This window comes from Dendrobates tinctorius, unplaced genomic scaffold (genome assembly GCF_039654945.1).
Source record: "Dendrobates tinctorius isolate UK_male_01 unplaced genomic scaffold, ASM3965494v1 ptg000019l, whole genome shotgun sequence".
In the NCBI taxonomy this organism is placed as follows: Eukaryota; Metazoa; Chordata; class Amphibia; order Anura; family Dendrobatidae; genus Dendrobates; species Dendrobates tinctorius.
Window position 1 is genome coordinate 49,281,130 of NW_027361687.1, and position 20,772 is coordinate 49,301,901.

Sequence of the window (20,772 nt, forward strand, 5' to 3'; positions counted from 1 at the left end):
GCGAGCAGAGCACTGCCCTCAGTGACATTATAGCATCCACTGCAACAAGAGCTGACCTCAGTGACATCATAGTATCCACTGTGACCACAGCTCTTCCCTCAGTAACAGCACATCATCTACTGTAACCACAGCCCTAGCCTAAGCGACATCACATCATCCACTGAGACCAGAGCCCTGCCCTTAGTGACATCATAGCATCCACTGCAACAAGAGCCCTGCCCTCAGTAACATCATAGCATCCACTGCAACCAGAGCCCTGCTCTCAGTGACATCATAGCATCCACTGCAACAAGAGCCCTACCTCAGTGACATCATAACATCCACTGCGACTACAGCCCTGCCCTCAGTGACATCATAGCATTCACTGCTACCAGAGCCTTGCCCTCAGTGACATCATATCATCTACTGTAACCACAGCCTTACCCAGTGACATCACATCATCCACTGCAACTAGAGCCCTGCCCTCAGTGACATCACATCATCTACTGTAACCACAGCCCTGCCCTCAGTGACATATCATGCACTGTGACAACAGCCCTGCCCTCAGTGACATCACATCATCTACTGTAATCACAGCCCTGCCCTCAGTGACATATCATCAACTGTAACCACAGCCCTGCCCTCAGTGACATCACATCATGTACTGTAACCACAGCCATGCCCTCAGTGACATCATAGCATCCACTGCAGTCAGAACCTTGCCCTCAGTGACATCATAGCATCCACTGCAACCACAGGCCTGCTCAGTGACATCATTGCATCCACTGCAACAAGAGCCCTGCTATCAGTGACATCATAGCATCCACTGCGACCAGAGCCTTGCCCTCAGTGACATCATATCATTTACTGTAACCACAGGCCTGCTCAGTGACATCATAGCATCCACTGCAACCAGATCCTTGCCCTCATTGACATCATAGCATCCACTACGACCACAGGCCTGCTCAGTGACATCATACCATCCACTGCAACAAGAGCCATGCCCTCAGTAACATCATAGCATCCCTTGCAACAAGAGCCCTGCCCTCAGTGACATCATAGCATCAAACTGCGACCAGAGCCCTGCCCTCAGTTAAATCAAATAATCTACTGTAACCACAGCCTTGCCCTCAGTGACATATCATCTTCTGTAACCACAGCCCTGTCCTCAGTGACGTCACATCATCCACTGCATCCAGAGCCCTGCCCTCAGTGACATCACATCATCTACTGTAACCACAGCCGTGCCCTCAGTGACATCACATCATCCACTGCATCCAGAGCCCTACACTCAATGACATCATAGCATCCACTACGACCACAGGCCCACTCTCAGTGACATCACAGCATCCAGTGCAACAAGAGCCCTGCCCTAAATTACATCATAGAATCCACTGCAACAAGAGCCCTGCCCTCAGTAATATCATAGCATCCACTGTGACTATAGCCTGCCCTCAGTGATATCATAGCATCCACTGTAACCACTGCCCTGCTCTCAGTGACATATCATCCACTGCGACCAGAGCCCTGCCCTCAGTGACATCATATCATCCACTGTGACCACAGCCCTGCCCTCAGTGACATAAAATCAAACAATACAACTACAGCCATTCCCCCAATGACAATGATAAGTGAAATCACATCATCCATTGTAGCCACAGCCATGCCCTCGGTGACATCACAAAATTCAAATAACCTTAGCCCTGCCCTCGGTGCCATTACATAATCAGGAACTACAAGTCACATTCTAAATAAATAAAAAATATTTTACTTGGTGAAGATAATATTCTATTGTACAATGATTGATATCATTACATTTGGGTATCGCATATAAAGATACATATAGGGGCAACACCGTGTGGATGATGAGCCCTAACTGCATTCTAAAAATGGTGATGATGTCATTTATGACATCATCAAAATATCAATGGCAGTGAAGTCATAGTTTACAACAGACTTCAGGATTTGTGGATTTGCAAAAGTAACACAGCTGGGATAATTAAACCTGATGGCATGGGATATCGCACCCTTGTCTGTACCTCCAAAAGATTCTTCAGAGTAAGATGATGTCATAGACGATGACATCATATACTGTGTCAGATATGCCTTAAACAGTTTACAAGATAGTGCTGATAGTCCTTCCTTCTTGAAAATGTTCACCATTCCAATAATAAAATGGTAAGTAGAAGTACTTGGTTATTAGTTACCTGTGGTGTTACACAGGACTGCAGGTAGCATCTACTATATTATCTGTAATCAGTTATCGGTGGTGTTACATAGGACTGCAGGTAGCATCTACTATATTATCTGTAATCAGTTATCGGTGGTGTTACATAGGACTACGCAGATGATGCAGCCACAAACAGTTCTGAAAACAAAATTTTAAGTGAAAAGGACAAGGAAGTCGTAGCGATAATAAAAACTGGATGGTAGCATGCAGACTACATGAAAACTACAAAACAAAAAAATAAACTAATAAACAAAAAATAAGAAACACATATATAAAAATAACTAAATATTCCGCTTTTCTTAGCTGACGTTAGTCGCTCTCCAAGTCCAAGTGTTAGATAATTCAATAAAACTACAACACAAAAAGTTGCTTTTTTCGGCATTTTGGTAGAGCCCCGAGGCCTAAGTAGGTGACGACAGGTGCGTTGTACACAGGCCACGCGTTTGTTTCCTTATACCTGTTCTTCCCAAGTTAACCTCCCGGCTGCCACATGGTATTTAACACTAGCACCCCCACCTTCCCCATCCATGTAACGAGGGTCTGCCATCACACCACAAGGCGTAGACTGGAAACCTGCATAGCACTTTACCCAGGCCGATGCTGAACACACAGAGCAGGTTTGACTGCAAACCTATTCTTCTCCAGCTCCGCAGTCGCTGATTTTACGAGGGAAAGAGGGCGGACCCCACACCCATCGCCTCACGGCGATATAAAATCCCCGTTGAGACAAAGTGAGGCCTCGGGATTTGGATTCAGACCCGACTGAAATAGTTTTATTGTGGCACGGAAGGAATAAAGGCCCTTACCACACAATGTGACACATTCACAACCATCGTCGCCCCCCAGGATCACCCCGCTGACGGATAGGCACTAAATGTCACAAGGAATAATTGGCATTTTATTGCGCCGTCCAGTCTACGAGGGCGATCCTGCCCCTCGCCTCCATTGTCTGCGCGGAAGGGAAGAGATAATATGGATTACAGTCCCTTTGTCCCTTCCGAAAGGACCCTAATCCCCGACAACACCCCGTTATCACCACCCCCCTCCATCTATGTGACCTTGAGTTGATGTTAGATTGTAAGCTCTTCTGCTACTTCTTTCACAAGAGACAAATATAACCCCCCCATCCCTGGATTATTTACATACGGCGTAGTTATACAAGACCTCGGGAGGAGAGTCGGCCGGAGAGTTCAGGATTTTTTTTGGGGGGCAGGATATAACATTGATTTGGGGGGTTATACAAATAGGATTGGAGCGACTATGCCGGTACCAAATTACTACAGGATTGGTGTATGGGGTGACCGTAGAGGGCACTCGCCTGGGCTTTGAAGGCTACTTCACCTATGGTAACCGGAATGTCCTGGCACATAGAAATGCCAGTGTACCACCAAGGCAACCAGGGTACGAAAAAAGGAAAATTATCAAAATTACGGAATCAAACAAAAGATCAACAAGTCCCAGACATCCGACGGTGCCCGGTGTTTGGGCATGGGTTACCAGGCGCAACACCTTCGGCTTACCTGGTGGAGCAGGGCCCATGAACTTCCTGGGATATAAGCATGGATAAGAAGGTATGGTGTGTAGGTCCTGATGGCCAGACCACCTAGCACACCATAAGCTGTCGGAGGGCATGAAGCTGGACCGCCCAGATCCAATCCACCCTCTACCTGTTGCCAGCGTGCCAGGGATCCTTCATTAGTGGCAAATTCTATTATAGGAGGTAGGAGGCTGGCAGGGACCTCCCGCCTCATGGGATGAGGATGCACATGTTGGAGGCGCACCCCAATAATTGCTGCATTGGCAGGGATGATGGACGGTCTCAGTACCTGTACCTGTGCTGCATTTGCTAGGGGAAATTTTGCCAGAGAAGCTTGCACTCTGCTCTCCAAGCTCCTGTGTCTTAATTCCCCCCTCTCTCTCCTCCTTTCTATTCCTGCCTGAACTCCCTGCCAGCCTGCAACTTGCAAACATAATAGTAGGTGTGCCCCATGATGCTGGAGCCCACCCACTCTTTCAATCAAGCGCCCATTGTTTCCACAGCAACAACCAATGAAGCTGCTGGCTGCCAAGACTGCCCTGCTGCTGTCTACCCATCACAGGCTGAGCACCTGCAGCCAATCAGCTGTAGTCACAAGTGCACTATGGGAAATGTAGTCCTTTGCTCTGGCTGGAGACATGGCTGCTATGCTGTCTCCCCCCGGTGGAAACTTGGTGTACTGCACCACACCTAAAATTTCTAACCTAAGAAATGCACATTCTGCAAATTCGCAAAAAAAAAAGAAAGTAAATTCTGTAATTTCACCCAGTAAATCTTGATGCATAAGATAAAGACACCAAGATACATCCACGATCATGAGAAACATCCCCCAATTCTGCATGATCCTTCAGATATTTTTACTAAGCTCAGAAACTACCATTCAACTACTTTTTTTGCATTTTTTTCTTTTAATTAAATTTTTGGTAATTTGTTTATATAATTTTAACATATTATTTATATACATTTTACACCAATTTATGTAAATATTAAAATAGTAAAAAATATATCAAAATGTTTAAAAAATAATTACATTATAATAACATTATAAAACATAAAAATATGATGAGTATTACTAGAATATTTCATTTATAATATTATAATAATATAAATTAATCAAAATCTTAAACATTGAACTTACATTTTTATTTTGCAATATCAAAAATAAAAAAATAATTTCTGGAATTAATAAATATATATTTAAAAAAGTCAATATTTTTACATTAATTTTAATTTTGTAATAGCCTCATTTTTAAGTCAAAATTTTTATTTTATTTTACTTCCAAACAAATAAATGGCACCCCCTGGTGGCCACTGTAGAGAACACTAAAATTACAGTATTTAAAATTTTTCATTTTATTTGAGTATGCAAATATTTTCATATTTAAGTTAACAGAGGAACATTGCACGGCCTATAGGTCTCTCTACTCCGACTTGGCTCTCTCCACAAGGAGACATATTATCCTTAGTGAGACATTTTGTAAAACTGACATTTACAAATGATAACATTTTTTGGGAGGTGGGGGTGGAGTTTGTTTTTGTGTTTTGTACAAGTGAGCATAACATGGCAACTTATATGCCATTTATTAGTACAAAAAATGTACAAAAAATGTTACATTGTAGAGTGGAATGAGCATCCGGTCATAATTCAGGGGCAGCTTCGGCACTTTCAATTATCCTTATGTCTAAAGTCCTTTGGGCCACCTCAAAGTAGGGGGTCAAATGTACCTCTGATAGGTGTACAGAGTAGATATCCAAAGTGAAATTTTGGAAAATTCAGTTAATGCAGTTCAGGATTGATGGAGTATATCCATGATTTTCCTTTTTTGGCCTCAGGATTATTGGACAACTGCTCATGCATGGAGAATATTTTACCGATATTCTGGACTACTTGACTGGCGGCCAAATCATGGATTTTCAGAATACCAGAACTTTACTGTATCAGGAGACTGCAATTTACTAAGGGTCATGAATCCTCCTCTTAGTGTGGGGAGTGGCAGCTCAGCCTTCCAATCTGAGGCTTGGGCGTGCTGAACTATCAATAATTCTGAGTGACAGTTCAGTTGCCCAATCCGGGCCGGGACGTGCTGGGTATCCTACAGGTCTCTCATGTTCGGATTGATTCCCTGGCTATCTGCCTCTTACCTCTTCCAGTTGTAGCTGTGCTCAGTTTGGTGTGTGTTTGCTCTGTAATGTGGGTTAAAGATTGGTCGTAAATGGCTGCACATCCAGTTGGAAGAATGTCTCAAGTGGGGTACCACAGGGCTCTGTCCTGGGCCCTGTATTGTTCAACATCTTTATCAATGATTTAGATGAAGGAATTGAGGGTAAACTGATTAAATTTGCTGATGACACAAAGCTAGGAGGGATAGCTAATACTAGAGAAGAGAGAGAGGATTCAAAAAGATTTAAATAAACTGGAGAAGTGGGCAGCAACTAAGAGAATGGTTTTTAACAGGGAGAAATGCAAAGTACTACATCTGGGCAATAAAAATGAAAAAAGCATATATAGAATGGGAGGAATAGGGCTAAGTGACAGCACATGTGAAAAAGACTTGGGTATACTAATAGATCACAGACTGAATATGAGTCAACAGTGTGATGCAGCAGCAAAAAAGGCAAATGTAATTCTAGGATGTATTAACAGAAGCATACAGTCTAGATCACGTGAAGTCATTGTTTCCCTCTACTCCTCTTTGGTCAGACCTCATCTGGAATATTGTGTCCAGATTTGGGCACCACATTTTAAAAAAGACATCAACCAACTGGAGCAAGTTCAGAAAAGAGCAACCAGAATGGTGACCGGTCTGCAAACCCTGTCTTATGAGGAAAGGTTGCAGGATTTGGGAATGTTTAGTTTGCAAAAGAGAAGACTGAGAGGAGACTTCATGAGACTCCATGAGAGAAGGCCTCATGGAGGCCGAAACGTTGTATCTTATTTGATGATGGCAGAATAAAGTTACAGAACTTCTCACCTGGAGACGGATGCTGTTCCTTTTTCTTATATTCAGGGCATTATCTTTGTCCCCACAAGCCCCAGAATGGCCTTCTGTTGACACCATTTTTGATGCCTTAGGTTTGATCTATGATGAACCGGACAGGATCTAAGTCACTGAGGCAAGATAATGAACCTAGCACAGGGGGGCCGCAGTGTTGAGGACTACTGCACTGCATTCCGGCAATGATCCACTGAAGTTCAATGTAATAATGCAGCTCTCACGTGCTAGTTTTGCAAAGGTAGTTCCGAGACTCTTTTTTTCAATCAGATAATTTTTTATTGTGAAAAATATCAAGATATATTCACATTTTGATTTTGTTTTTTGAAACAATCAAAACTAAATGGAACAAACACACAAATAAAAAAACATATACAACATTAGAAACCAAATACAAAACGGTTCACATTAACATTCATCGTAGGTATTATCATTTGCTTACTACTGTTTACATACGTGACTGCAAATATAAATGAATACCATCTGACTGCTTGTGTATTGCACCAGAATACAGAGAATCACAGCATTTAGACATAGTTATCTAGGACCCCTTTGTTTCCGAGAACCAAAATCAAACACTTTTGGTAGCTGAGATAGGGATCCAAGATGAGTTAGATTTTACAGGTTTATGATAATGAAAGGTATAGACGGTCTATCATAGCACAATCCCCGGAGTAGTTAACCATTGTTCCCATATCTTTAGAAATTTTTTGAGAGCGTCTCTTTTAATATATGTTCCCCTTTCCATACATAAGACATTATTTAGTTTGGATTTTAATTCTTCTATCTTTTGGGGGGCCGAGACTCTTTAAGGACACTCTGGTTCTTAATGATTCCCATTGTTCTCTGGTGGAGGCCATGGCTCAAGCAATACAGATTGACAGCAGAATCCAGGGTAGATCCATTTTTACATAGTAACATAGTTATTAAGGTTGAAGGAAGACTTTAAGTCCATCTAGTTCAACCCATATCCTAACTTGCCCTAACATGTTGATCCAGAGGAAGGCAAAAAAAAACCATGTGGCAAACAGTAAGCTTCACACTGGTGATGACAGTGGAGGTGGGAGTTGCCAGTTTTCGAGCTACGGAGAAAAGATGTACACAATGTCTTCGACTCTGTCTATACTGTGGTCTCACAGGACATTTTTTAAAGGACTGTCCAACTCACCCTCAAGTGAACAAGCTATTGGGAAACACCAATGTCCAGGTGATAGTCGGAAATCATCCAGACTTCCAGGTCCTAGTTTCTTTCCTCAGATAAAGTACTGCTTAATACAGTTTTGCTCTTCAAGAACCAGGTAGAGCCAGCATTGGCTTTCATAGACTGCGGGTCTGCAGCTATATTAAATGATTCGGGACTGGTTCTGAAATTTTGCTATTGACTAAATACAGCTACTTCAAAACTTTACTAAATGGCTTACAGTGAAATTCACGATTCAAGTGGGAGCAATTCACTTTACAGTGGTCACTGACCATAAGAATTTAACGTATATTGAATCAGGTAAACTACTAACTCCTAGACAGGCCAGATGGTCTTTATTTTTCTCTAGGTTCAATTTCTCTTATCCCATTCAGGCCAGGGTCCAAGAATGTTAAGGCGGACGCATTATCACGCAATCATAGTTCAGTTTCTCCTCCTGAACTACCATCCTCCGTTCTCCATAAGGGCATTGTGGTTTCTGTTTTATCCTCAGAGTTCGAGGCGGATATCCGCAAAGTCCAGGCGTTGGCCCCATTCGCTACTCCAGGGTCCAAATTATTTGTACCTGTGTACCTAGGATTGAATTTGTTGCAGGAGTTTCATGATTCTATCTTGGACATCCTGAGGTCACAGCTACGCAGAAAGCGATTCCTAGACTTTTTCGGTGGCCATCTATGAACAATGGTATTAAAGATTTTGTATTTGCCTTTAGTGTGCACACTTGCAAAAGTCTGTCATAACCGGCCGGCCGTGGAATTGTTTCCATTGCCAATTCCAGAAAGACAGTGGACTCATTTTTTGGTGGAAAACTGTTATTTGGGTGGTGGTTCTCTGATTCAGTAAACAGGCTCATTTTGTTCCTTTATCAGGGTTACCTAATGCTAAGACACTTGCCTGGTTGCTTATTTGCTATGTTCTGAGATTACATGGAATTCCTCTTAACATTGGTGCAAATATGTCTCTAAATTCTGGAGAGTGTATAGTAAGAAACTGGGGATGCATTGTCATTTTCCTCTGCCTACCACTCTGAAACCAATGGTCAGACTGAGAGGAGAAATCAATATTTGGAACAAATTTTAAGGTATTTTATTGTAGCTCAGCAGGAGGACTGGTCTTAATTTTTACCTCTTGCTGAGTTGGTCGTTAATAGGGTGAATCAGTCCACTCTGACCTTACCGTGTTTTGTAATTATGGTTTTCATCCCCATTTTGGTGAGTTTTCTAGGATAAGTTCTGAATGTTGTGGGGTGGATTTCAAAATACAGAAACTCAGGGATGTTTGGAGGTAGGTTCAAAAGAATATGGAGGCCGTTGAGATTCACCAAAAACTAAAGGTATATAGAAAACATTTAGTGGGATCTTTCTTGAAAGTTGGTGATAAGGTTTGATTGTCATCCAAAAATATTAAACCTAAAGTACTGTCGGCAAAGTTAGATTCGAAGTTCATCGGTCCTTATGAGATTCTGAAAGTTGTCAATCCAGTGGCTTTTAGGTTGAAATTTCATCCATTTCTTCACATCCTTAACTTATTCCATGAATCCCATTACAATGAGTTTGTCCCTTCGATTTTGTCTCCCTCATCCCAGCCTTCTTTGGTTTCTGTCTATGACAGTTTAGAGTACAAGGTACAAAAAATTATGGATTCTCAGATGGTCTGTAATTCCCTCCAGTATATCATTCATTGGAACAGATATGGACCAGATGCGTCCTCTGTTGACCATCCTTTTGCCTAGCCCCTTTGCCTTGATTACTACCTTCTTGAAGTTCTGACCCAAAACTGTGACCTGACTACACCTTTGCCTCACCCCTCTGTGTATGACGTACCCTCCATACTTTTGACATCAGACTCCCTGACTTCCACAAGTAGTAACTAGTATCACACTAACATTTCATGTGCAAAGAAACTTAAAAATTGGTGGGTTCCAACTATGCAGTGACTGCATCTCATGAAGTGTTGGAAAGTGCGCCCCCTAGGTGAGAAATGATAGGATTCAGTTACTTTATTTACCACCAGGACAATTATTTCTTATGTTTTTGAGGTTTTTTTACCATCAAGTATATGTGATTTATTACTAGCTGTCACTGATGTCCTCCTCAGGGTCACTGTACAGTGGCTCCTATTGTGCCCATCCAGGTCAGGGGGTTAATATTTTCAGTAATAACACACTCAATGCTTAGCTGGTGGTTTCTTTGTCTTCGTTGATCCAGTGTTCTTTTTCCCCTCCGGATGTGGCTTGTTGTAACAAGCGCCGGATATTTCTATACAAAGACACAGCCGCTGACTAAATCAGCAACACACGGAGAGCAGAACCTTACATCACTCACAGACCACATGAATTGCCCATGTCGGAACACTCCAGATCATCCTGTATCTGCCTTTTATTATCATCCACTTAAAACTATCTATAGATTGCACCCCTAGTAATGATAAATGCAGAAAAGAATAAAATGCAGTTTATAATCGGCATCACCTAAAAATTGAGGCAGGTGGGCCCCATTTAGTCCAGTTCATCTCCTTGAGTTAAGTCTAAGGTTGTGTTCACATGTTGCGGTTTTTTTTTGTGTGTTTTCGCGGCGGTGTTTAACGCGCGATTTTGCCACGAAAACACAAAAAAAAAAACCAGCATCCCGTGCAATGCTATGGGATTCCGCAATGCTGTGCTAATACTGCAGATTTTCCGACGGCAGAATCGCATCGCGGAAAAATACGCAGCATGCTCATTAGTTTTGCGTAATCCCGGTGATCCCTCACCCATAGGAATGCATTGTTCTGCTTACTTTCCGCATGTGGCTGTGCCCACTATGCGAAAAGTAAGAAGAACATTTGCGGATGGTACCCAGGGGGTGGAGGAGAGGAGACTGTCCTCCGGGCTGTGGGTACCATATCCCTGTAAAAAAATAGAATTAAAATTGAAAAAAAAAAAAATTGGGTTATATTCACCTTCCGGCATCCCGCGCAGCCTTACCGATGCTCCCGCCAACTCCCGTTCCCAGTAATGCCTTGCGGCAAGGACCTGTGATGACGTAGCGGTCTCGCGAGACTGCTACAGTATCGCGAGACCGCTACATCATCAAAGGTCTTGCAAGGCATTACTGGGAACGGGAGCATCACGAGGATCTGGAACGCTGCGCGGGACGTCGGAAGGTGAGAAAAACACGATTTTTTTTTTTTTAATTACTTTTAACATTAGATCTTTTTACTACTGATGCCGCATAGGCAGCCTCAATAGTAAGAAGTTGGTCACACTAGTCAAACACTATGTTTGACGAGTGTGATCAACCTATCAATCAGTTCTCCAAGTGATGCTACAGATCGCTTGGAAAACGCTAGCATTCTGCAAGCTAATTACGCTTGCAAATCGCTAGTTTTTCCGCAGGAAATTCGCGGGAATTTAAAATGCGGTTTTCCCGCGGAATGGAATTCCCGCGGTAACTTCCGCGGGAGTTCCGCAACGTGTGCACATAGCCTAAGCCTCTCAGTGGTTATCAATGGCCCTCTCCCTGCGGAATAGGAGGAAGAGGGGACCTGATGCCAACATTTTTCTACAAGGTCTGGAGGCAGACCAAATCTCTTGGAAAGATGGGGCCAAGCCTTGATTGAATATATCTGTTGGCTACATGGGTGCCATATACAAGGATTTGGGGAGGGTACTAGTAAGTCCCCTATGGTTCTCTATGGCTAAAGTGAATATGCACCAAAGTACACCTTCAGAGCAAAGCAGATCCTGGATCCTTACAACTGTGCCCCAAGCCAGGTAGGTACTATAATGGCAATAGATGTGTTACTGACTGCTAGAAAGAAAGCTTTTATTTTCTTACTGAGCCCCCTCCACACCCTTGGCTGCTTATCTGTATTTACGGATAAAATAGTGAGAAATCCTTAAGTGATGCAGCAGTTAATGCCCATAATCCAGGTTTCCTGATGGCCAAGCAGCAGTCATGTGATAACCCATGCTTTTCACAAGCGGATTGGGAATTTCAAAAAGTGACAAACTATGCAAATAGCGATGAGCGAATATACTCGTTGTTCAGGTTTTCCCAAGCATGCTTCAGGCTGTCAAAGCAGCTGCATGATTTGCAGCAGCTAGACAGTCTGAATACATGTGGGGATTCCCTAACAAACTGGCATTCCTCACATGTATTCAGCCTGTCCAGAAGCCGCAAATCATGCAGCTACGTCGACACAAACTAAATCTCCGAGCACACCAAAATACTCGGAGGACACCCGAGCAACGAGTATACTCGCTCATCACTATATGCAAACTCCATCCAGTCACTATAGGGTCTACTCATTAAATGGAAAAATGGTGGCACCAGTGGTGTACATAGCACAGAAATGGCCTCATAGCAAAAATCAAAATGAGTTCCCCTTGATATGCTAGTATTGCACATGTTCTCCCTCCCTAGTAACAAGAGAGCAGAGACCAACCGGGGCTGGCTCCCATCTATTGTCAAGGGCCCCTTTGGCAGCCACATATTTTCTCTTCATTATCTGTCCGTTGTGTAGGTAGAGGTAATTTTAGAGTATATTGGGGATTATCATAGGTAATGCTATTGGAATTTAATATCATTGGATGATCAGTGGTGACCAGGTTATTACAAAGGGGCTGAAGATTAGAGGAAAAGTCATTACAGAGAGGTTGAAGAAAAGAGGAAAGGTCATCACACAAGGGCTGGACAATAGCTGAAAGTTCATTACATAAAGGCTGGAGTAGAGGAAAGGTCACTGTAGAAGTTTGAGGCGTTTCATCTATTTTTCAGGCCGTGTAAAGACCTTTCCTCTATTCTTCAGCCTCTTTTTAATGATCTATTAAATCAGCCCATACGTAATGATTATTCTTTCATTCATCAGCCTCTATCAGGACATGACTCCCACATGTTATTTCCAACATACAATGCTTCATCAACATACTTATTTACTTTACTCACTTATATAGCGCCGTTAATTCCACAACACTTTACAGACATAATCACTGTCCCCATTGGGACTCACAATCTAGATTACCTATCAGTCTTGGGAGTGTGGGAGGAAATGCACACAAACACGTGGAGAACATGCAAACTCCTTGCAGATGTTGCTGGGACTTGAACCCAGGACCCCAACATTGCAAAGCAACAGTGCTAACCACTGAGCCACTGTGCTCCCCGATAATCTACATAAATACTACGTGTTGCACTGATTGCCTTCATTATATTGCATAGTTGCTGGGAGGGTATACTTTGTCACTTAATGTGGTTGTGGAACTGTATCACTGCCTTTTCCTGCTCGGTTGTCTCTATGGATCCACGCCGGAGCTGGCGGATTTCATGAATGGCGTCCACTCCGGTGATCTTTCTGGATTTTACCAGATAGCAAGCCAACATGGTACCAGTCCGGCCGTAACCGTGAAGGCAATGAACTGCGACAGCCTAGGCGAGAAGGTAGAATGTCAGATTTTGTGGGTACTGTGAAAGTAAGAGACCTTGTGCTGAATGTGTATACATATGTCTTATTCGTCATTATTATAACGGCACAGCATGGTACATCATTTTTAAAATATACCTGCTTGCTGTCAGAGAATGGAAGGCAAAAGCTGAACACATCTAATTGTTCTCACTGCAGAGGGTTTGCTACAATTATATCTAGTCTAGACAATCCTCCATGAGCTACACAGTCTGTATTCACACAGGACTGCCTGGGTTGAACCTTGTAACAAACCCTCAGCTGTGACAACCATTAGGTCTGTGTGAGGGACGAGGGAGACCCCATTTTGGATTATAGGGTCAGGACATCTAACTTCACTCCTGGAATGTGCCTCCCACCATTGGCATTCCCCAGGATCAATGTTTTTCTTTAATTAAAAACTCCAGGAACAAGCTCTTTGAGGCTTGGTGACTAGCAATTAGCACAAGGGTGTGAGTTCTAGTGCAGGAACAGCCAAACTGGATTCCTATTGTCTAACTCATGCACTACAGGCCACAGCAAGGCTCTAAGGTATTGAATCTGGGAAATGACCTATAATAACAGAATATCTCTGAGACTAGCCAAGCACATAATCGTAACTGGCATTCCTTCTCCCACACGCCCGTGCCCGGCAGCCACCTGTAGCACTCTGCGTTATGGAGTTATGAAGCGTAGCTACCAGGGATTACATACGGTAGGAATATTTGGTCTCCCTGCACAGATCAAATCCAGCGGAACTCAGTGGTGGCACCACTAACCCATTTGGAGCTACAGGCGGAAAGTTATGGGCCATCCACAGTTCTGCTTGGAAAATCATACTCTCAGAGATGGGAGGAGAGAGGCTGCACAAGCCCAGAGGTGGGCACAGAGTGTGGGAGGGAACAGCCTAGGAGATAAGAGACAGCTGCTCATTTTGAGCTTAGTTTTCTACTGGTAGGAGGATCCGTTAGCTGACGCAGCCAAGAAAACCACGTAACTAAGTTTTGGACCTGTGATCCATCAGCGCCTCCCTGTGGTCACATGCTACATAACATGGTAATTGCAACCTATCCTTTTACTACTCTTGACTGTTTACCTGTATATTGCTCTTGTAAATATATACCTGTATATTTCTAGCGCGCCTTTTCGGCGATTAAATACAAAATTAATCTTGTGCTGCTCTTTTATATTGATACACGAATCCCCACGTCCGCACGCTCCGTTGGTTATTATACGCTACCTGGGTTGGTTTCTGACCTGACATAAGCCTGCTGTCGGAATAGGCTTTTCAAATGAGGCGGCAGCAAACGGTACTGTGTTAGTGGGTAACACTGACAGTGATGGCCGGGAGGTTTATATATATATCCCCAGCCTGGACTGGTGATATGTATATCCCCCCCTCACTGGCAGCACCTCAATAACTCGTACCTATAAGGGAAGCCTTTCCGGCGACTATTTACCCTTGATGCCGTGTGACAAAGTCCCAATGACCGCCCAGGATCGCTGGATGGTTGCTGCGTCGCTGAAGAGATCTGCCTGTTTGGCAGCTTACTAGCGACCATTTAGCAACGCACCAGAGATCTTGACCGGGTCGTATCGTTGTTAGGATCGCTGGTGCGTCGCTAAGTGAAACGGGACCCTAAGACCCTCATCATAACATATCGCCTGCAGGTCTTTGACACTGACCTCTCCTTTGACTCTGGCATCCTCCACAATCTTCAGGAAAGTCTTTATCTGCTCCAGGCTGGGTGGGCAGAAGTCCACGATACGGATACGGTGAAGAGTGATGCCAGGGCAGGTGTCCTGGTAAGGGGGTTTGTGCTCAGTCAGGGTCACGAGGTGTCGGATACCATTCTCGTAGAGGTAGTCATAATGAGCCGGTAGACGGGGCATCGCCATGCCAGCCACAAGGCCGGGTTCCACCCAGGAAAAGTTGTGTGGTGGGACAGGGGGCATTGCTGTAAGAGATATCAAAAGGGTCTGGGTGAATGCGAATAAGCTAAGACTGGCACCTATTACGTGACTGGAAATGCAGTGTAATACCACCAATGTAGTGTGGCACTATGCAAGCAGGCTGCCCCTGAAGCACACAACATGGCAGAAGGGCTGTGACTTGCCCATTGTGCAATGGATGCCATACTATAGGTGCCAGTTATAAAGATGCAAATCTAGGTCCTGATTGATGGGGAATGAAGGCATCACAGTGAAAAGGGCAGTAAGTGCGCCTGGTTTTACTGCTTTGGGCAACATGGCTCTTTGTCTCCCAACAGACAGCACCCAGTGCTGATGGGGATGAATGGGAGATGCCAACTAGACTAGGGCGGGTGCTAAAGATATGACATTCGGCTCCCAGTCTGACTAGAGTATAAGACAGGTCAACAGAGGGCATGGTCTGGCTATAACCCGGCAGGTTTGGTCATTAGTGCCCCCTAGTAAACTATCTTAGAATCGATATATTTATACATTTTGCCCATGGGATTAAAAATAATGCCAGAAAAATGGACAAGAGACCATGTTGTACCTTCTGCTGGGCATCAGATGTCACAAAGCTACAACCAGTGGCAGGAGATATACATAGCCGTTCACCCCATGTATATTAGGACACAGTGTAACATGAGCCCCCACCTCACCAGTGCCAGACACAGAAGCCCCTTCCTGGGCCGCAGGAGAGTAGGGGCCAACCTGGCCTCAAACTAAAAAACATTGATAAGGTCCTCTTTTCTGCTGAGGTGTATTCAGTCTCTTTCTGGGAGAGCCGAGTGTCAATCACAGGACACTAGCGCCCCCCAACGTTCCCAGGCCATCACAAGTATCGCGCACCAGGCCGGCATACATGAGTTCACTACACAGTAAGTGACGGAGAGCAATTTACCATGAGCTCAGAGGAAAAAAAGTCATAAACCAAACACAAATGTATAGAAAACCCTACATTGTATCATTCAGCCTACCGCATCCATTACCAGGAAGGGTGCACTCAAGTTAGGAAAGACTCGACTGCAGGCATAGAGCCAGTACTAGAGAAGCAACCATTCAGGAAAAGGACAGGACCTCAGTTGTATTAAGCCCCTTAACGACCAACCCCAAGGTCACCCGTACAAGGGTGGAACATAAAACCCCATTACTCAGTCACGCACCAACCCCAGGGCCTCAGGAACACCCACACTGACCGAACAGCTGCAGCCAGGAATACCCTCCAAGTGACATCACATGATAGGGCCTAGGGACTGTAAACCAAGCGCTGCAACAACCACCGACCTAGGGACAGTGTGCAAAGCACAAAGCTTGGACACTGAAGAAACCGGAGATCTCCTTATATCTATATATGTATACACTACACAGTACCACTTCTCCTGTCCTGTACACTGGGTGTAATTCTCAGTATCTGTATTATTCTGTATATATACACTGCACAGTACCACTTCTCCTGTCCTGTATACTTGGTGTAATTCTCAGTATCTGTATTATTCTGTATATATACACTGCACAGTACCACTTCTCCTGTCCTGTATACTGGGTGTTATTCTCAGTATCTGTATTATTCTGTATATATACACTGCACAGTACCACTTCTCCTGTCCTGTATACTGGGTGTAATTCTCAGTATCTGTATTATTCTGTATATATACACTGCACAGTACCACTTCTCCTGTCCTGTACACTGGGTGTAATTCTCAGTATCTGTATTATTCTGTATATATACACTGCACAGTACCACTTCTCCTGTCCTGTATACTGGGTGTTATTCTCAGTATCTGTATTATTCTGTATATATACACTGCACAGTACCACTTCTCCTGTCCTGTACACTGGGTGTAATTCTCAGTATCTGTATTATTCTGTATATATACACTGCACAGTACCACTTCTCCTGTCCTGTATACTGGGTGTTATTCTCAGTATCTGTATTATTCTGTATATATACACTGCACAGTACCACTTCTCCTGTCCTGTATACTGGGTGTAATTGTCAGTATCTGTATTATTCTGTATATATACACTGCACAGTACCACTTCTCCTGTCCTGTATACTGGGTGTAATACTCAGTATCTGTATTATTCTGTATATATACACTGCACTGTACCACTTCTCCTGTCCTGTATACTGGGTGTAATTCTCAGTATCTGTATTATTCTGTATATACACTGCATAGTTCCACTTATCCTGTCCTGTATACTGGGTGTAATTCTCAGTATCTGTATTATTCTGTATATATACACTGCGCAGTATCACTTCTCCTGTCCTGTATACTGGGTGTAATTCTCAGTATCTGTATTATTCTGTATATATACACTGCACAGTACCACTTCTCCTGTCCTGTATACTGGGTGTAATCCTCAGTATCTGTATTATTCTGTATATATACACTGCACAGTACCACTTCTCCTGTATACTGGGTGTAATTCTCAGTATCTGTATTATGCTGTATATATACACTGCACAGTACCACTTCTCCTGTCCTGTATACTGGGTGTAATACTCAGTATCTGTATTATTCTGTATATATACACTGCACTGTACCACTTCTCCTGCCCTGTATACTGGGTGTAATTATCAGTATCTCTATTATTCTGTATATACACACTGCACAGCACCACTTCTCCTGTCCTGTATACTGGGTGTAATTGTCAGTATCTGTATTATTCTGTATATATACACTGCACAGTACCACTTCTCCTGTCCTGTATACTGGGTGTAATACTCAGTATCTGTATTATTCTGTATATATACACTGCACTGTACCACTTCTCCTGTCCTGTATACTGGGTGTAATTCTCAGTATCTGTATTATTCTGTATATACACTGCATAGTTCCACTTATCCTGTCCTGTATACTGGGTGTAATTCTCAGTATCTGTATTATTCTGTATATATACACTGCGCAGTATCACTTCTCCTGTCCTGTATACTGGGTGTAATTCTCAGTATCTGTATTATTCTGTATATATACACTGCACAGTACCACTTCTCCTGTCCTGTATACTGGGTGTAATCCTCAGTATCTGTATTATTCTGTATATATACACTGCACTGTACCACTTCTCCTGTCCTGTATACTGGGTGTAATTCTCAGTATCTGTATTATTCTGTATATATACACTGCACAGTACCACTTCTCCTGTCCTGTATACTGGGTGTAATTCTCAGTATCTGTATTATTCTGTGTATATAGACTGCACAGTACCACTTCTCCTGTCATGAATACTGGATGTAATTCTCAGTATCTGTATTATTCTGTATATATACACTGCACAGTACCACTTCTCCTGTCCTGTATACTGGGTGTTATTCTCAGTATCTGTATTATTCTGTATATATACACTGCACAGTACCACTTCTCCTGTCCTGTATACTGGGTGTAATTCTCACTATCTGTATTATTCTGTATATATACTGCACAGTACCACTTCTCCTGTCCTGTATACTGGGTGTAATTCTCAGTATCTGTATTATTCTGTATATATACACTGCACAGTACCACTTCTCCTGTCCTGTATACTGGGTGTTATTCTCAGTATCTGTATTATTCTGTATATATACACTGCACAGTACCACTTCTCCTGTCCTGTATACTGGGTGTAACTCTCAGTATCTGTATTATTCTGTATATATACACTACACAGTACCACTTCTCCTGTCCTGTATACTGGGTGTAATTCTCAATATCTGTATTATTCTGTATATATACACTGCACAGTACCACTTCTCCTGTCCTGTATACTGGGTGTAATTCTCAGTATCTGTATTATTCTGTATATATACACTGCACAGTACCACTTCTCCTGTCCTGTATACTGGGTGTAATTCTCAGTATCTGTATTATTCTGTATATATACACTGCACAGTACCACTTATCCTGTCCTGTATACTGGGTGTAATTCTCAGTATCTGTATTATTCTGTATATATACACTGCACAGTACCACTTCTCCTGTCCTGTATACTGGGTGTTATTCTCAGTATCTGTATTATTCTGTATATATACACTGCACAGTACCACTTCTCCTGTCCTGTATACTGGGTGTAACTCTCAGTATCTGTATTATTCTGTATATATACACTGCACAGTACCACTTCTCCTGTCCTGTATACTGGGTGTAATTCTCAGTATCTGTATTATTCTGTATATATACACTGCACAGTACCACTTCTCCTGTCCTGTATACTGGGTGTAATTCTCAGTATCTGTATTATTCTGTATATATACACTGCACAGTACCACTTCTCCTGTCCTGTATACTGGGTGTAATTCTCAGTATTTGTATTATTCTGTATATATACACTGCACAGTACCACTTCTCCTGTCCTGTATACTGGGTGTAATTCTCAGTATCTGTATTATTCTGTATATATACACTGCACAGTACCACTTCTCCTGTCCTGTATACTGGGTGTAGTTCTCAGTATCTGTATTATTCTGTATATATACACTGCACAGTACCACTTCTCCTGTCCTGTATACTGGGTGTAATTCTCAGTATCTGCATTATTCTGTATATATACACTGCACAGTACCACTTATCCTGTCCTGTATACTGGGTGTAAATCTCAGTATCTGTATTATTCTGTATATACACTGCACAGTACCACTTCTCCTGTCCTGTATACTGGGTATTATTCTCAGTATCTGTATTATTCTGTATATATACACTGCACAGTACCACTTCTCCTGTCCTGTATACTGGGTGTAACTCTCAGTATCTGTATTATTCTGTATATATACACTGCACAGTACCACTTCTCCTGTCCTGTATACTGGGTGTAATTCTCAGTATCTGTATTATTCTGTATATATACACTGCACAGTACCACTTCTCCTGTCCTGTATACTGGGTGTAATTCTCAGTATCTGTATTATTCTGTATATATACACTGCACAGTACCACTTCTCCTGTCCTGTATACTGGGTGTAATTCTCAGTATCTGTATTATTCTGTATATATACACTGCACAGTACCACTTATCCTGTCCTGTATACTGGGTGTAAATCTCAGTATCTGTATTATTCTGTATATACACTGCACAGTACCACTTCTCCTGTCCTGTATACTGGGTGTTATTCTCAGTATCTGTATTATTCTGTATATATACACTGCACAGTACCACTTCTCCTGTCCTGTATACTGGGTGTAACTCTCAGTATCTGTATTATTCTGTATATATACACTGCACAGTACCACTTCTCCTGTCCTGTATACTGGGTGTAATTCTCAGTATCTGTATTATTCTGTATATATACACTGCACAGTACCACTTCTCCTGTCCTGTATACTGGGTGTAATTCTCAGTATCTGTATTATTCTGTATATATATACACTGCACAGTACCACTTCTCCTGTCCTGTATACTGGGTGTAATTCTCAGTATTTGTATTATTCTGTATATATACACTGCACAGTACCACTTCTCCTGT

At 42.8% G+C, this 20,772-nt stretch overlaps 2 protein-coding genes across 6 annotated transcripts in view; both read right to left on the reverse strand.

Moving 5' to 3' along the window:
* Positions 1-15,182, reverse strand: part of IGSF9 (immunoglobulin superfamily member 9) — a 113,499-nt gene extending 98,317 nt beyond the window's left edge. Inside the window, exon 1 of one of the 2 annotated variants that reach the window (XM_073566975.1) lies at positions 15,048-15,182. The gene's annotated coding sequence lies outside the window, so the exon portion shown is untranslated. Of the gene's footprint in view, positions 1-3,729; positions 4,132-15,047 lie in introns of those variants that run through there. The other variant, XM_073566976.1, reaches the window with a different exon arrangement.
* On the reverse strand, positions 10,151-16,616 carry DUSP23 (dual specificity phosphatase 23). 4 transcript variants are annotated; one of them, XM_073566977.1, is made up of 3 exons: positions 16,529-16,616; positions 15,048-15,319; positions 10,151-13,348 (listed from the first exon to the last, which is right to left on the reverse strand). In XM_073566977.1, exons 1-3 carry the CDS (start codon positions 16,563-16,565, stop codon positions 13,163-13,165), a joined length of 495 nt encoding a protein of 164 aa, XP_073423078.1. In that variant the 5' UTR covers positions 16,566-16,616; the 3' UTR covers positions 10,151-13,162. The 4 variants fall into 4 exon arrangements, with proteins under 4 accessions (XP_073423078.1, XP_073423079.1, XP_073423081.1 ...); XM_073566978.1 differs by having other exon boundaries at positions 16,496-16,604; XM_073566980.1 differs by lacking the exon at positions 16,529-16,616 and adding an exon at positions 16,322-16,463.
* Between the last annotated feature and the right edge of the window lie 4,156 nt (positions 16,617-20,772).

Bases quoted from the DNA above. Each gene is read 5' to 3' on its own strand.
- DUSP23 (XM_073566977.1), bottom strand. From the start codon at position 16,565: ATGTCACTTGGAGGGTATTCCTGGCTGCAGCTGTTCG. The intron at 15,320-16,528 runs GTCAGTGTGGGT...TATCTCTTACAG, and splicing joins TTCCTGGCTGCAGCTGTTCG to CAATGCCCCCTGTCCCACCA. The intron at 13,349-15,047 runs GTCAGTGTCAAA...CTTCTCGCCTAG, and splicing joins ATGCCAGAGTCAAAGGAGAG to GCTGTCGCAGTTCATTGCCT.